Source organism: Pholis gunnellus (genome assembly GCF_910591455.1).
Source record: "Pholis gunnellus genome assembly, chromosome: 24".
Lineage (NCBI taxonomy): Eukaryota > Metazoa > Chordata > Actinopteri > Perciformes > Pholidae > Pholis > Pholis gunnellus.
In genome coordinates, this window is record NC_136551.1 from 4976723 (window position 1) to 4994849 (window position 18127).

General features: G+C 47.2%; 2 protein-coding genes across 10 annotated transcripts in view; both read left to right on the plus strand.

The window, feature by feature from the left end:
- The window catches only part of mbnl2 (muscleblind-like splicing regulator 2), a 39088-nt gene extending 34217 nt beyond the window's left edge, over positions 1-4871 (plus strand). For 5 of the 9 annotated variants that reach the window (XM_079185397.1, XM_079185396.1, XM_079185400.1 and 2 more), the window contains one exon: positions 3872-4871. In XM_079185397.1, coding sequence (XP_079041523.1) covers positions 3872-3996 — 125 coding nt within the window. In that variant the 3' untranslated portion in view covers positions 3997-4871. Of the gene's footprint in view, positions 1-696; positions 792-3871 lie in introns of all 9 variants that reach the window. The other 4 variants (XM_079185399.1, XM_079185402.1, XM_079185403.1 and 1 more) reach the window with 2 other exon arrangements.
- Positions 4872-8946: 4075 nt separating this feature from the next.
- Positions 8947-17054, plus strand: LOC306715176 (ras-related protein Rap-2a-like; the record flags this gene model as incomplete). Its single annotated transcript, XM_079185454.1, has 2 exons — positions 8947-9614; positions 16817-17054. Exons 1-2 carry the CDS (start codon positions 9301-9303, stop codon positions 17052-17054), a joined length of 552 nt encoding a protein of 183 aa, XP_079041580.1. The 5' UTR covers positions 8947-9300.
- Positions 17055-18127: the final 1073 nt, after the last annotated feature.

The following is an 18127-nucleotide window of genomic DNA, read 5'->3' on the forward strand; positions in this document are numbered from 1 at the left end:
CGTCTCTGCTAAAAGGGGATGGGAATTACAAAAAGGTCCCAGTCGGCTAATCGGCCGGTCCCGCATTAATAAATGGAAAGATGATGACTCGGAATAATGATTTAAGCATATTGTTAATACAATCTATCGGCGCTGAAGTAGCCGCATGGGTTTTTGGCGTCCTCCTGCTGCTCATCTTGTCAGCCCACATGAATAAAAATAAATGAAGGAAAACTAAATTCCCGTCCCCGTTGCCAAAAAATGTCATTGATTCTTTGTAATCGGTGTCTCGTGCCGTTCAACTTCTCTGGGAAAAACAGCAAGCTGATTTTCCGTATACATTTCCTTACTTGTGATTGTAATCAGCTTCTCTCCTCTTGTTTTGTTTTTTTGTTTTTTTTTGTTTTTGTTTTCCTCCCACGCTCTCTTTTTCTTCCTTCCTTTCTTTCTTTCTGTCCTCCTGGCTTTGCATTGTGAATGGTTGCATGCCATCTGCCGGTGTAACCCTAACGATGGCTTGCTGGCTCTCTGTTAACGTCCCTCACCATCAACAACAACAACAACAACAACAAACGCCACCGTCGACACGCACACATCACATCTCTTGCCACGGTTACCATAACGCTCCACCTACCTGTCCATTGCTACCACTTCCTCCCCCCTCTGCCCCATTCCTCCCTCTCCCCTCACCTCCCCTTTCCCACCCTCAAAACAAAGTCCCAATGATGTACAGTGCTACGCCTGCTACTGTCTCTGCAGCAACAACTCCTGCCACAAGTGTCCCCTACGCAGCAACAGCACCAGCCAATCAGGTTTGCTCCTTTTAAAGCTTTCTTTCATCAGTCCCTGGAGCTCTGAATAAGTACTGCCTTCTAATAGTGAGCTGCAATGACCTGCAGCTGAGCCTCAGCGCCCCCCCTCTCCTCCTCCACATCCATCCGGCCTCGCTTGGCACGAGAGCCCGAGTGGGTATTTTCCACACGATTTAAAGGGGGGGGGGGGGGGGGGGGGGTACCTGAGCCACGGCCCCAACAGGCACTTCTTCAGAGCTCCCACATTTGCAAAGTAGTAGTTGTGTTGTGTTGCACTTACTTCCTGGTTTTTTGTTTTTGCATGTTCTGTTTTAAGTTTTATTTTCCACTTCTCTTGTTGTTGTCAAAGAAGCCTCTCCATCCGCAATAGGGGGCGTCATCCGTACCGCTTGTGTGCCATGCAAACACACACACACACACACACACCACATTCAAGCAAACATACACACACAGGCCCTTTCTGCGGCACCTACAGCTGCCATGTTGTTTTTATTTTATTTCTCTCCCTGTTTGCGGCCAGCCCGGTTTCACCTTTTTAACTTTTCCTGGTCACGGTGACAACAGGGGGAATAAATCATGCGAGGAAACAGTTACGGGCCCTTGTCCGGGAAAAATGACCGCAGAAGCCGTCTAAAAATGGCCTCCTGAGCGGCGGCTCTCCTGTTGCCGCGTGCCAGCAGGAGCCAGGGAAGCCGGGGCCAGGTTTGAATGCCAGAGTGACGCATGCGGGCCCCGTTTTTAACCTGGAAATGTCAGCACAATGCGCGCAGTCTGGCCTCATGCAGCTGGTAATCATTTCCTGGTAACACGCAGATGAACAGACCAGTGTTCCACAGGTAGAAATGTAACGTAAGAGGAAAACACGTCATGTCCACATTGTTATCGTTATTACTGACCAGTGTCCTGATTTTACCTTCTCTTCTTCTTCCACTTCTTCTCACTACTCCGTCTTATTTTCTCTCTGCGTCAGTGTACGAGAGAATATGTTTAAGATACGAGAGTGAACACCTTTAGAAACAGTCCCGATGTTCCATCTGGAATAAAAAAAAAAAAAAGAAAAGAACATTAATCATTTCTTTCGAGATGCCCATTTGATCATCAACCAGAGATCCGGCTCCATTACATTGTGCTTTATTGCCCCTCATAGGCCGCCAGTGTGTGCACTTCCTGTGAGTCACCGTCTCTTCCTGTAATTGGCATGCAGCAGCAGTAGCAGCAGGAAGCAGAGCTGCTCTTTAAAGATGCATGCGGGACAAGGAGCCGAAGAAACAATGACGTCAGCCCCCCGCTGTCTTGTCTCCGTCTGCCCCACCCCTCCCTTCCTCCCTCCCTCCCTCCCGCCGCCCTGCATAAAGATCCCTCCAGCTAGGACACAGTTGACACACATAATCGCCAGCTGTACTGCATACCCTACACGCCTCGTTTACTACAGTCATCTCTTTTCAGAATAAACACCAGGATTCTGACGCCACTGTTTTGCTGAAAAACAACCTCTCAGTGACAAAACCCAGCCGGTCAGGAACCCCCCATTAGCGTCGCTCCTTAATTGTGTTGCTTCTTCAAGACAATTCTGACAGCAGGAGGAGAATAAAATGATCACGGCGATATTAATCATCATGTACCTGTCGCTGATGCTAAATAGTGAGTGACACACATGCATGGAGGGGCAGGATGTTGCGGACGCTGAGAGGTTCAGAGTCTGGTCAACTCATCAGCGTCTGAGCTGTCAGTGTGACATGACAAAGCGGGGAACCAATCACGGCGTTCCATGTTCCAGCTGGTATTAACCAACAGTGCTGGGCTCGTGAGCTCGCAGCGCCCTCTACTGTCTGAACGTGGCATTACATCACGCACCTCACGGGCTGTACAGCCTGCTGAACTGATGGGAGGATAACTTGTTATAATTAATAGAATTAGAGATTGTTGCGTTGAGGACCAGGGTTCACTCTCTCATCTCCCCGTGTCATCTTTCTTATCACATTTATTGAAATGAACGCACGAGGTCACTTCGATCCGATGCAATTAGAGTAGCAATCTGATATTAATATGTGTAGTTCAAAACCCCCGTCCGTGATTCTGTCACGCACACTTGATCTTATTTAACTAATCCAACTCTCACCCTCTGCCAGGCTGACACACGCTGCTCACTGCAAAGTAGGAGCCATCGGTGTTCGTTTCTACCCCCCTGTGGTACCAGACGGGTGGGGTGTGCCGTCCTGCGCGTGGCCCGATTCCGCCCATCTGGCACCCAGATTTCTTTTTCTTTCTATTGTGGCGCCGTGGAGCAGCCCGAGCACATCACATGCTCGCCACCTGTGGTGACCTTCTGCGATGTGCGATGCGACCAGTGGCTTCTGTCTATTGTACATCAACAAGCACCCCGCCGCCACAGACAATCTCTCCTCCTCTTCTTCTTCTCTCTCTCTCTGTTGTGTTGGATCAGTCTTTATCTCCTAAAGAGAGAGTACACACCGAGGTGACCAGACCTGAGTCAAATGCTATTTGCAGATAATTAGCAGCTTTTGCTCTGATCTGCATGAAGCACAAGGCAGGTGGAGAAGACCACAGGTCATCCTCTAAGAGAGAGAAGTGTTCAACACCCTCCTGGACAAACAAAGACTATGGCCTTGTTGATTCGTCAGATCTCCTTCCTGAGTTTACTTTCTCCAGACAAATCGAAGCAGAGTGAGAACTCGTATCGACGGGAAAACGCGACTCCTCCACTGATTTGGACCAGAAAAAACGCCCCCAAAGAGGCGTTCAAATTCGGCCTACTTTCACGCTTCACGCCTCCACACACCTGGCCAATCGCGGCCATGATCTGGCCGTTACAACAATTGTCGGACATATTTAGTTGACGTACAGGTTGTTAGATGATCCGACAAGTTTTCAGCACAGTGAGGCCTTAAGTCGGCAGAAATAAAGTCAAATAGAGTTTGACCCAGATCACACCAAACACAATACGTCTTAATTATAATAATGAACTACGTTTCTCTCCTACAGGTTCACTAAATGTGTCTCTCCTTTTGTTCCCCTCCTCCTTCCCCTTGTCTCTCTCTCTCTCTGTCTCTCTCCTCCAGATCATCCTGAAGTAAGTTTCAGGAAGGCAGTGGAGTGTCACGAAGCTGCACTAGGAAACCCAAAACAGCCCCAGTGTAAATACTACTTCACCTCTCCCATAGAGGTCCAGCAACCCGCATGCTAAGAGTGTAACACTTCAATTTAACCGTAAGAACTGCAGTGCCGGTGTAACACAACACATTTAAAAAAAAAAAAAAGAAAATTTAAAAAAGATATATACTGTATGTATTGCTAGAAAAAAAACAACTATTAACATGAAAAAGTCAAAAATATTCTTATGTATAGTACTACATACATAGCAGACACACATATAGAGGTCATTCTAACACCTGTTCTCCCAAAGTACCGTGGACCCCCCCCCCCCCTCTCTTTTCATATTTATTCTGAAAACCGCTGCACAATGTTCATCCCTTTGGTTAGTAAAAACAAACAAAAAAGAGACGCTTGATTTGCACTCTATGAGACATATAGTGCGCAATGTGGACGACAGGAAGAGTCACATGGAAACCCGTGCACAACCGCACCAGCGCTCTCAAGAGTGTCGCTTTTGCTCTCTACGAAGTTGAATGTCCTTGGGGGCAGACAGGCTCATGTTTCCTTAATGTGACTGTCCCTGCAAAGGGGAACCTCAGTGACCCTCATCTGCCCCAGATGCTGTTAAGATGCCATGATGACACTTACCCCCCCCCCCCCCCCCCCCCCTGCCAACTTTTCATCTCCGGAAACATCTTGCCAAAGCGGAAGAGGTCGGTGGAATCAACCTGCCGGAAAGCAGAGCACCCTGATCATTTTTTTTTTAGTTTTGCCATTGCGTAAGCTGCTCACGACGCACCCTGTTTATTTGTTTGGGTGCCGGGTTCAGCTCTTTGTTCAGGAGGGAGCGGTGGGATAGACTGTGCACGGATTTCTGCATGCAGTCGGGACTGGGGGAGGACAGTCGTGGCCATTTACTGAAGAAAAAAAAAAGAAAAAGCCTAAAAGGCTCGGGGATTGTGCCAAGGGCTTCACAAAGCTCGAGGGGTTCGTTCCAGACACACCAAGCCCTTTTCGTGTGTGTGTGTGTGAGACTGATGGTCTGCCGGCAGACTGGGACTTGGAAGCGAGGTCGAGCAGGTGATGACAACACCAGGCCTGGTTGGATAGGGGAGGGGGGGGTGGGGGGGGGGGGCGAGGGATTTAAAGTGCTAAGACTAAACAAACAAACAAAAAAAAAAAAACGGTGCATTTGACGACGCTCGTCAAGCAAAAGATGACTTGAACTTCGACTGGAGGGCTATCTGTGACCGTCGGTTTGTCCTGTCCAACCCTACTATCACCGATAATCCTGTTCCATTTTAGAAAACAAACTGTAGAAGTGCCTAAAAAAATGCTCATCCACGACACATTCATCCTACGAGAGCGCATCACCAAGAGTCGCGGACGCGCGCCGCCGCCGCCGCCGGCTGTCAGGAGCTTTGAAAGGACTTTTCGGGGGGAACGACATCACATATTTTCCGCAAATCGTCGTTGCGGGAGAAAAAAACCCGGCGACCGTTCATCGACATCACAAGTGACTTTATCGAAGCGGAAGATGTTAAAGAAACCGACAAATCAAAACATAGCTTTGTAGAATGTTTGGTGACTTTCACGGTGTACCATCGTTTCTTACCACGGTTTGAGTAGTTTACATGAGGAATGTGAGTGAGACAAAAAAAAATGTATTGTAAACTGTGTAATGTGTGTAAAAGTGTCTCTTATTTTGAGAGTTTATATTCATGGTTCTAGAAATGTATTCAAAGTTATTTAAAGTTTGTGTTGTGTCTACTATCAAGGTATTTTTGAACCCCTCCACCATCTCCACCACCTCCACCTCCACCCGGAACAATCATCTGTCTCTCGGTTGTTTGTAGACCAAACCCTCACGACTTGACTAAATCTCATTTTCCCCTTTTTTTTTCTTTCCAAACGTCCTGATGTAATTTCATGGTGCTTGATTGACATCGACAATCCACAATCACGCCGTGGAGCCGGAGCGCTTCGCTCTGGTCTCACGTGTTTTGGCTTCGTCTCTCCACCGCGCATTCTGCTTCGTACGTGCTATTTGTGGAAGGTGGTGAACGTTTTATTTTGTCGTAATTTATCCTGCGTTACTCTTGGTCACGTTTTTAGTCGAAAACAATGTTGTTAACTATTTTGAAATGAATGTAATTTATTGAGATGTGCTGCGTTCTGCACGGTTGGTCACTTCAAGGTCTAACGAATGAGAAGTCGCGCGCGTCTGAAGGGGGGCGGGGTTTAAAAGTCAACCCACCAATGGAAAGCTACTGGGTCTTTCTTGCCTTCTCACGAGATCACGGTGTCGCAGTAATGAGCATAGTTATAGGAGTTGCTTGTGTTGTTGGGAAGAAGAAGAAGAAAAAAAAATGTTTATTGTACAGATGACATTTTACCAAAAAAAAAGAGCAGAAAATTTAAAAAAAGATGTACTTTTCACTCTAGTATAATAGTATTTCATAACAATATTAAGTTGTTGCTGTGGCAAACAAATGTTGCAATTACTAAAGTTCGGTATTTTTGTAAATGACATCGTTAAGTTGTTTCCTTTTTGTTTCTCTTTGCTAGAACACTGTACACAAGGTAGATTGTAAAGAAGGTATGAACATTTATACTTATTCTTCACTGAGATTATGACAATGACCTAATATTTTCATTAGCAGATCAACAGCCTGTATCGTGCTGTGACCGTAACACTTACATAGATTTAAAGTCATCGATGTTACATAGATTATATATATATATAAATATATATATATATATATATAAGAACTGAATAATCTATAAGTACAACTCTTCCCCTGACAAAGGACCTTTATAGGTTCCACACTGAGACGTTTTATTCGAGGCGTATGTATCACTAGAGTTAAGGATTGCACTTTTCATATTGTTTAAAGATGTGGTCTGTTTTTCATTCCCTTTAAAGGGTTTTTTGAGGTTTGATCAATCCGACTTCAATTCAACATGTTGCATGACAAAACAACTTTTTCCTTTTCTTACTAAACGATAACGTACTGAATGTTTCTAGTGGGGGGGGGGGGGGAGAAGTCTGTACACAAAATGTCCTGATTTGGTGACCCACAATGCCCTTGTGTATGGAATCCTCTCGAGGTGTAATGTTTGTTTTGTTTTTTGAATATGTTGGCAATGATTGACTGATGGAGAAAGAAAAAGTAAGCACTTTCTGACTGAGCAGACTTATCCAAACACTTTGCCTTATCTTGAGTCCATCGTGCTTAAGGTTTTACGTTTTTAAGAGCTCTTAAGAAGTTTATTCAAGAGACTTGACCGGGTCTCCTTTCTCAAATCCCTTCTCAATTTCTTTTCAAATGTGTATCTTTATATCTGAAATCATTTTTTTTTTAGGGTTTTAATGCACACATCAAAAGGCCAAAAGGGGGGTGGGGGGGGGGCTAACAGTCATTGATCTTTTTCTTCTGTTCTCCCAAATGTGGAGTGAGATCTTTTTGTCCCATTGCCTTACAATGGAACTGTTCGGAGCTTGTAATTCACAGCTTTAGCCAGCAGAGGGCGCCACACTGGAGACGGCGGGCTGTGAGTCGTGACTGCCTTGTGCCATCGTTGTTGTTGCAGTGTGCCCCGCCAACAAAGTACAGACATAAAGGATAAATTGACAAGAAGACCCTCATCGGATTTATAGTTTCAATGTAATCATTTTTAAATGTTTTCTTTTCTTTTTTTTTGCATATATTTTGTGCTATTTTATGTTTCTATAGTCAAATGTTTCTTTGGTTCCAGCAAGATAGTGTAAAATCTATTGAAATAAATAAATAAATAAAATCAAAGAAATGTTTGTTCTGGATCTCTTCTTGGTGTCACGTGAAGGTCCTGTTTGTGTCGCGTGGAACTGAACCGGGCCTTCTTGGAGGAGCCCTGTTGGTCCCTGAAGTCCACTTTGGGAACCACTGCCCTAAAAGTACATAAACCCAGCTAGTAGGTTCTAGGACGTATGACAAGATGTTGATGCTGCTTCCATTAAAGTAGGTCTCTGCCCTCCTCTATGAAGTATCCACAGATGGACGTAATGATAAGGCCTTGGACTGGGCCCAGCCAACTCTTTCATTTGTTGGTTCCCATGTCATTTCCTGTTGCTGCAGTGGAACATTTCGGGAGTAAAGTGAGGGTTCTATGAGGGGTTAATAATACCACTCTATCCATGGCCATAGTGGAGTTAGTATACTAGAGACCTGACGGACTGCTACGACCTGCAAGGTGTGAGTCATGTGACGAAGGCGTCAGGGGGCTAGTTATGTCTAACCTTTATAATATAAAATATTACATTTAATGACAATCAGCATGGGGGCCAAGAGCAGTGGACAGACACTTAACCACACCGCTGGAATGCACGCTTGAGACAATTCCTCTGAGACTTGTCGGGAGCAGCTCGTACCGTCATCCGATTGGTGCTTAGCCCGGTTTCCCAGCAGGACTCCATGACAACAGTGTCACCATCGGTCCATTTAGAAAATGCCCCAAAATAACATGTTCATATTCCAGCGACTAAGCCCCTTATAGAGCCACCACGTCTGGTGCGTGGGACAGGCTTTTCACTTTCCACAATGTCGACCGGGATTTTATTTTTGTCCCTGAATCTCACCAACCTTTAACAAAAACACATGTTTGCAAACAGAGATATGTAACAATTGTGACAGGCGCTGAGCAATACAGGTCCCTGATCAGAAAACTATATATTTGTCATTCTTGAGTGCAATTAAAATTTTAAATAAATGCAAAATTTGGGCCGGTTGTAAAAGCTCCCTCGCGTCCTTCGTTCCCTAAACAAGGGCTGGCTTGAATCTTAATTCCCATTATGATAAAATTGCTAAGATTCCTACCCTTCCTCTGTCTCCATGTGGCACTAATCACCCCCCATATATTCCAGGAAACAGTAACATCCAGTGGATGCACCGACTCCAGAGGCGTGGACTCCCAGCAGCACTGTCGCCTCCATCAGGATAAATAGGCTCTTTGCCTTTAACTGTAGCCCTACTGTACCCCCACTGTGCAGAGAAATGTGGTGTCAGCCGCCTGTTCTTGTCTGCACACACAAAGATGTGCCTCGTCTCTAATAATAGCCAATCTTATTTTTACCACACCGACGCCTTATTGCATTATGGATGCCCCCGGAACGGTGTCCCTGCAAGATAGCGTGGGAACATCCCAGTAGAGGCTGTTCATCCCGGGATCTGCATGCGCCAGCGTCCCGGCCAGCAGCTGCAAAAAAAGAGCGTCTCGTTCCACCGTATAGGCTCGTTACCGTGCCATGGCCGCGTAACGGGAGTCCGGACTCGCCCGTGCATGGGGGTGCGCTCCTCTGGCCCGCTGCTGTAGACTTTTGTCCTCTGCATGCCGGATTCGAGTCCGCGGGAGCGCGATGCGGGAGTATAAGGTGGTGGTGCTCGGCAGCGGCGGGGTGGGGAAGTCCGCCCTGACGGTCCAGTTCGTCACCGGGACGTTCATCGAGAAGTACGACCCCACCATCGAAGATTTCTACAGGAAGGAGATCGAGGTGGACTCCTCTCCGTCGGTGCTGGAGATCCTCGACACGGCCGGCACCGAGCAGTTCGCCTCGATGCGGGACCTGTACATCAGGAACGGCCAGGGCTTCATCCTGGTCTACAGTCTGGTCAACCAGCAAAGTTTTCAGGACATCAAGCCCATGAGGGACCAGATCATCAGGGTGAAAAGGTGAGACAATGCCCACAAAAAAAAGGAGTATTCATCTTGTGTATTGTGATGCAATAGGGATGAGGTTATTTATTGTGTTGGGCCCTTTAAGTAGTCACATCCCGAGGCAACATGGACACCAAAAGTTGTGTCTGGGATGGAGGGTTATGATTAAAACACTCATTCCTTGACATGCTCCCGTTGATTTATAATGGAATCAAAGTATTCCTCATCTGGGGTGCCCCAAGGGCCCCTACCCTCCTACCCCACTTAAAGAGCCATGACAAAATGTGAGATTCTTCTTTTTGGGTAGGGGGGGGGGGGGGGTCATCAAACTTGCATCTTCTCAGCTACCTCCTCCCTGTCTAGATCCCTGGACCCCCCCCCCCCCCCCCTCCCTCCAGCGCCGCGTGAGAAGCTGCAACCAGCTCATATGTTCTTCATAAGAGAGGCCCAGCTGCGGCTCACCTGTCATACAACAACCCGCTGAACTCTCACTGGGCTCCATATCCTCTGTCTCTCACACATGACTAACCCTGGATGGCTTTGATCAGCTCAGGCCATTACTCAACAAATCCACTGAGCTCATCTCACAGGCTGGGAGGGAGGGAGGGAGGGCGGGAGACTGGGTGGTGACATATGTGTGTGTCGTCTTGGACAAGTTAAGCATCTAAAAGCTTAATATGATAAGGGCGGGACGAGATTACGTGCGGTTGTTTTGGTGCCATTGTCCAAAGTTTTAAAACACAACACAAAAATGATTCGCAGAGATATTTCGTTGGTCATCATATTGGTATGATGAACAACGCCCCAATGTCACAAGGCCTCGGAGTGTCAAGAATAAAATAAGACATTTAAAGGACGAGGAGACGGTTAGCTTAGCTTAGCATAAGGGCTGGAAGCAGCAGGGAAACAGCTAGCTCTGTCCGAAGGTAAAACCTCACTAATTAACACATTATTACAACTAATGTAACCTAAATGGAAGGAGTCTCTGTATGCATGTACTATTTATTATCAGGGACTCCAGGAAGTCACTGCTCCTGGTCCAAGAAATAGTGCAGCACATAACCCCCCAGTGCCGTAAAACTTGTAATTTGCTTGTGTTTAGGTTCAAAATAGAGAAAAAATATTTTTTTTAAAAAGAGGAAGAGCTCTGTTGCTCTCCTCCAATCAGTCTCCCCTCTTTTCATCACCATTTATTTATCTAACTGCATATTGTGCCATTCATAATTTAGCCGGCACAGTTTGGTGCAGTGCCCCCGTCCTCCCCCGGAGTGAACCGAATGCTCCGGTGGCGTCGGACGTCACCGGCCGAGTGGAAGCAGGAGAGGCGTCACATGCTGATGAAGGCCCAAGCGTGGGGGTGGGGGGGGGGAGACGAGTGCACGAGGGAACTCCTTTTGAAATGAAAAGTATAATGATGGATACGACTGCGCCGTGCCCGCCTCTAGCCAGACACCAACCTCCTCCCCCCCCTTCCCTCCCCGCACCCCCCCGATGCGGCTGCCTACGCTGTCCTCAAGTGTATACCTATAAATATTTCATGCTTTTATTTCACACTGCTCTGGGTTTGAAGTCGGGATTGTTACTGTATGTTTGTGTTGCATTTCCTCTCATTTCTCATCTCATTTCTGAGCGTGCGACGTATAAATTTGTATGCGTATCACATTTTGCAGGGGAAACTATTATCACCAAGAGTCTCAGAGAGCCACATTGTTGCACAGTGCGGAGACAGTTCATGTAAGGATGGCAAGGAGAGAGGCTCAGTGGATCGTTTAAACATATGCAGACATCCACAGGGCGTCCATCTTTAATAAAACAAGCAACACAATCCTCTCCTGGTCTTCATTAGCGGTGTCCGTGAGATCAGCCTCCCTCCTCCCCAAACTTCTTGCTGAGCCAGCAGCAACAACAAGCACCACACAGAGATATAGTATGTGCCCACTCACCAGAACTTAATGGGATTGTGTTGCGTTGGAAGCCAAGAAGACATCAGGCCTCCATTAGGGAGACATATAAACCAGCAGGCAATATGCAGGGGGGGGGGGGGGGGAGGGGGCATCATGGGAAAGATGTGGGATCCTGTATGTTTCAATGTAATCATCTGTGTGGTGCAGGTGTCGTGAGGCCTCCTGCGGTCCAGATATCAGCTTCGTTGTGCTGACTCGTACGTATGAGGCGGTGCAGTGAGAAGCAGGAAATACACTTAGAGTAATAGTTTGACATTTTGGGAAATACACTGAAGCGCTTTCTTGCCAAGAGTTAAATGAGAAGATCGATAACTCCCTCACGTCATGCACTGCTTTTAATTGGAGGCAGGGGCCCAGTTAGCTTAGCTTAGCATACAGACTTTAAACAGGGGTGAAGAGATTACGCTACCTGCAGCTGTAAAGCTCACTCATTGAACGTGTTTCCTCTTTACAAAAACAACAATTTACTGTTTGACGAGGCGTTTTCCTGTTCCCATTGTCATGCTAAGCTAAGCTAACCAGCCCTTAGCACCAGCTACACACAGTGTGCGCCGCACAGACATGAGGCGTGTCATTCCCGTCGTCACATTTTCGGCAGGAAAGTGAACGCGCGAGTTTACCAAAATGTTCACACTGTTAGCATTTGCTACCTAAAAGAAATGAAAAATGTAGCATGTTAGCTCTGCACTGTTGCTTTCTTTCATCCGGCACAAAGGCTGTTTAAGGAACTCTGTATTAGACGCTCTGCCATGATTAAATGATGTGCTCTTCATCACATATGTGTATAATTGATGCATATTCTCTGACACGCTTCGCCCGCCGCGGCCTCGAGCACCTCGCGGGCTAACTGAATAAAACCCTGCGTCCGCTGCGATCTGTGGAGACAACATGTGGGTGTAGCCCTCCTCGCAATCCAATCATCTCCCCGCTCGCATGTGAAGCTTCATTGCAGTGTCGGAGGAGAAGGGCACGTTCAAAGCACTCGAGCGGGCGTTTTCCCGCTGCACTGATGCCGTGTCTAATAACAGGAGGTGAGCACCGCGCGCCGCTGAGTGGGACCAACAAAAACTACATGTCCCTGGGGGCACTTTGGTGTCGGTACAAAGCAACTTCCTGGCCTCGGGGCTTTTAGTGTTCGCCATCAAGATGGAGAGCGTTGTCAAAGCGGCCGGCTCGGTTTAAAAATGTGAGTTAAGGAAAGCCACCGGTGAAGTGCTCATTGTTGCCGTTTGTCACACTCAGGGTCGACTTGTAGCCTTCTGGCAGCTCTCACACATCTGTTGACACATCTGTGCATCGTTCCAGTCCGACCTAATACACGCTAAGTCTTCAAAGCGATGCGTCGACACGTCCCAAGTGAATATATCGATAGGTGTTCCTTTCCGAGGCGGTAAATGTCACAATTAAAAGCAAAAATAGGCAGGATTTGTGCAGCAGATATTACTTTTCTTATTTCCCAGCTTGCTAATTATCTTGCGACCCCTGAGGAAAATACCGCTTTCCCTGGATCTGGAGCTGAGATTTCCCCACATTCAGATAATGATCACTTTGAGCCAAAACTACAGGGCTGAAGATGGATTGGGATTCCAGATCCTGAAGGAATGTTTACAGAGCGACAAAACCAGAGTGCGTTTTTGGTATAAAAGGAAGTTTCTAGAAGACCGAAGGGCCTGTGTTGTAGCCATTCAAGTCAATCCAAGTAGGCCTGGTGTTTGTGAAAGCGTTGGCTCGGTTGAGGAAAACAAATTTGAGCCAATATGGTGGCTTTAAGAATCTGGAACATTAATAACATTGAAGTTACTTTTGTTATACCTCTTTATTTCGTACCTTGATTTGTTGTCTTCGTTTTAACTGCACAGAAAAGCGGGACTAATAAAAGTAATTAGGACTCCCATACTGCCTTTGCTGCCTTTGCATCTGCTGTAAAGAATATATCTGGAGGAGCTGAGCTGCATCATTAAAGATGGGCCATAAAAAATAAAAAGAAAGACTCTAAAGACCTTCTCCATCTGCTGTGCAGGCCCCCTCTTTGTCTGTTTATCTCAGGAATGTCCACGTTCCCTTTGCCTCGTGCTCGTTTTCAGTCCGTGACACCCTTCGGGGAGTTCTGTGGTTCCTCTTGTCCGGTCCCGACGAAAACAGATACATGCGCGTGACCCGGCTGTCACACGGGGAAGCTGCTCCAGCTGCTAATGAACAGCAGATGCAGAGAGCAGAGAAGGGCGGCTGCGGGGGTGGGGGGGGGGTTCGAGGGCTTCACGTTGGAGATGCCTTTCTTTGTTGTTGTTGTTGTTGTTGTTGTAATCTGTGTGTTTGCGTGTGCTGCGGGTCTTGTGAAAACGGGTAAGTGACGTCACTGGAGCTGATTAGCACAGCAGGTAGCGTTAATAAGGCTGTTGTACCCTCAGGCTAAGTGGAAAAAGTCCATCTTTTTTCTCTCTGTGTGTGGGAGGTTTTATGTGTTCCCCTTCTTTTTCCCCCTCCAACAGTCGGAAAAACACCCCGCAGAGAGAAACGTCTGTAACGTCTTGTTTTGTTTACTGTAAAGGCCAAATGTATATCAGCAAAACATCGTGCAAGATTCCACGTCCATTAATGAGGATGCTTGGACGTAGGGATGGAGCTCAGCACTTATGTCTGAACGCCCTGCAGCAGAGTCTCGTTCTGAAAAAGTGTTTTTAAGGACGGTGTTGTAGAAATCAACACCGATTTTAACATCTCCGTGTCATTCCATCAGCTGTCGGCCACCTGCTGTTGCAACACGACTCCTCTCCCACTTCAATTTTTGGAAAACAACAAAAAAAAAAGCTGCATATTCATACAGCTGGTTGCTTCAGCCAAGCAATGCAAACACATTCCAAACTGTGTTGATAATTCCCACAATGCACGGCTGCCAAGACTTGTGCGGGACCAGGAACAAGTTTAGCGATGTTTGTCATTTCCTCCTTCTTTATATTCATACAGTATGGAGACGATGGCGACCGCACCTCAAAAAGCCCCGATAACCACGAGGACGCTCTTTATTGTGATTATTGGTACAACAATAAAACACGGTAAAGAAAAGTGATGTTGTACAGATAGCATCATTTAATTGAGGAGTCATTTATTTAAGAAAACTAACAGTAATTCACAAGAAATGTCCTGCTTTAAAGTTGTTTTATTATCTTATGAACATAGCGGTTTTTGGCCACTTGGGGGCAGCAGAACCAGCGGAAAACGCCAAATTGACATATTAACTTGTGATGGTGAATGTGTTAGCTAAGCTTCGCTCATCTGGCAAACGTGATCTATAACAATACGTCACATTTGATGTAAAACCTCATCTGAAAAGTATTAAAGTAGCTCATCCGAAAGGTGACAGTTTGAAAAATGTACAAAAAAAACCCCCAAAAGAAAGAGAAAATACAAGTCATAACACCATCGTTAGCTTGTAGCTTAGAGCTACAGTGTCGATAGTTCTGATATTGAGCAGAACTCCGGTGTGGTTTGAGTTTCCTCCTCATCTGGCGAGGAGGGAGCGGTGGGTTTTGATGCCGCAACAAACAATCTCGGGCCCCCCCCCCCCCCCCCCCACACACACACACACACACACACACACCCTAGAGAAGCTGGCTCTCCCTGTGTCTTTGTAGTTATATATAGAGTTTCTCCTGCGAGGCTGTCAGATTGCATTTGTCTGCGTGGTGCGCTCCTTGTTCGCACTTCACACCCTTCTAGACTCCGGCTCTCCACATACACACACACACACACACACACACACCGGGCCGTGCGAGATGCCTTGTCCTGCTGAGGTCAGCTGCTGTGTGTGTGTGTGTGTGTGTGTGAGGGGGAAATGTCAAGCTGCAGGGAAGTCTTTGACATTTTAAACATTTCCCGAGCGACTTTCCCCCGCCGCTCGACGGTCTTACTTGTCGACCAATTAGGAAGAAGCCTCTGCCATGATCTGTAATCATTTTCCCATTTGCACCTTTTTTTTTTTTTGGTAGGGAGGCGTCTGCTCTCCTGTGATTTCCTCTGGGAGGTCAGGGGTCGAGCCGAGCCAGTATAGGGGGGGGGGCCTCGCCGTCTGGCTCGAGGACCCTTCGGCAGGTCCGGCAGGTGCTCAAGTGTCCTCCACCCGACTTGCCTGCACTCATGTCCTCCATCTCTCTCTCTCTCTCTCTCTCTCTCTCCCCCGTTTAGCTCAGGGAGACGCTTGCCAGCTCTTCCCCACGCCTCGGCTGAGCGGCGTGGCAGCCGGCCACCAATTTGTAGATAAGAGCTCATTTCTCAATAGCACCAGCGGATCAATACGCCGGGCTCGGGATGCACTTAGGAATGACTGATGGTCGAGGCTATTAGGTGGTCTGCGCCATTACCTGCTGCGAGAATATATGCCCTCTGTAATTGACGTGCCGTAGTTATTTAATCAGAGAAAAACATGAAGTATCTAGTACCTGAACAAAGTCACTAACTGTTGTTTCCAATACCTCAAAACCTCCTCACATGACACGCTGCTTGAGATGAAGCTAGATATTAGAAGATAGTTATTTCCGAGCTACGAGGCCAATGTTCAACGTGCCCCCCCCCCTCCTCCCCTCCATGTGAGAGCAGCACATTAGCTTTATTCAATTATTCAATAACCTATAGCATTACTCCCCCCCCCCCCCCCCCAGCCTGGTTTCCTTGTATTGATGGATGGAGGAGGACTGGGATCGTCCGCCGCACGCTGGGGGAAGAAAGCTTTTGATCCGTTAAGACGTGCTTAGTGCACGATGGGAACGACGCAAAGTGGAGGGGCTAACGATTCCCAACAAGAACTGGAAGCCATTAACGTGCGTGCCGCGCCGCCACATATAGAAAGTATCCAGGAATAAATAGAGCGTCACAGCAGTTGTTGTTTTTGCTTCTTCCTGATGACAGCTTTCCGACGGAACCGCCCGCTGATATTAAGACACCCGGGGAGTGATGGAGGCCTCCCGGGGAGCTGGCAATGAATGTGGCTGTGTTTATCCCGCTCCCCTTGCTCCATTGTGCTTTGTTCAAACCCCTTATTGTTTCAGCATCTAACAAATACAGTATGTAGGCCAACAACACACACACACACACACACACACATAGTCTGTTTCTTTCCCTCCCGCATTTTCCCTTAGGTAGCAGGAAGTTCCTGTAGTCTCCGTCTGTAACAAAACGCACACCCAGCAGGGGGGGGAAGCAGGCGGCAACTTCCAAACGAGCGCTCCTCTGATTAATACTTTCTCTCTGAATTTCCAGGTACCAGCAGGTGCCGGTGGTGCTGGTGGGTAATAAGGTGGACCTGGAGGAGGAGAGGGAGGTGTCCCCCAGCGAGGGCCAGGCGCTGGCCGAGGATTGGGGCTGCCCCTTCATGGAGACGTCGGCCAAGAGCAAGACCATGGTGGACGAGCTCTTCGCCGAGATCGTGAGGCAGATGGACTTCTGCCCTCTGCCGGACCGGAGAGAGGCCTGCTGCCCCGCCTGCAGCGTGCAGTAGCAGCCTGCTGGAGAGGGGGGGGGGGGGGGGGGGGGGGGTGACGGATGGGAGGACGGTCGGCCATTAGAATGCAAATGAATTCATGTTAGATAGATTGAAGATGGAGGGATTTAAAGGGGAAATCCACTCTTTTCGACCCTGTGTCAAGCAGTTTAGGCCTGTGCATTCTGGGAAATGTAGGAAATCCCTAACCGATGCAGAAGTAGACAAAGAGGGTTGAGGGGGGGGGGGAAATGAAAGTTCAACGTAGATCATTCTTCGGACACAGGGTGGATTTTTCCCTTGAAAGACTAAAAAAAGGACAACACTTGACCTCCCACTTTCGTCACCGTCCTCCGGGTTAACAGGAGCAAATGTTCAGGGTTTCCCAAAACGCAGCACGGTGCCAAAACCATCTCAAAAGCCATCGACAAAGAGGATCATAGTGCTCAACGCTTTTCGGGAAACCAGCCACAGTTCCAAGCAGGGATGGCAGTTTGCTCCGCGGTTTCATCGGTCCTCTACTCTTCTGCTTGTGTTTTTTCTTTTTTTTTCGCACTTTTGGGAATTTTTGTTGTTTTTTTCGACAGTGCAAGGCCGGTCACCAAGTATCTGAACGGATGTCAAGTAACACCACTGTGATGGAGTCGTACTGGAAGTTCAATTTCCACAGCATGGCCCGCCTAAATACGAATGAATGACTAGATGAGAGAATGTTTAAAAAAAAGAAGAAAAAAAGAAAAGGGAAACCGCACCTTTGGGGAAGTTCATTCAGGAGATCCCAAACGTTGACGTGCTGTGGATGATGTGTGCATGAAGTTGTACCGTCACACCGAGTACAATCAACTTCACCCAAAGAGACAGTATCAACCAATCAACTAATGAAACAATGAACCGGACACTTGTCTTTACACCTTACAGATCATACAAAATGCCTTGTTACATTGTATGGTGTCAGTGTATAGTTCTTTTATCTTAAAGTCACATCTGATATGTTAGTGGTTCAATGTGAGAAACACTTATTTTCAACAAAAAAATAAATCTTTATGCACAAATGTGTCCTGCGTGTTTATTGTTGAATAATGAATGTCTCT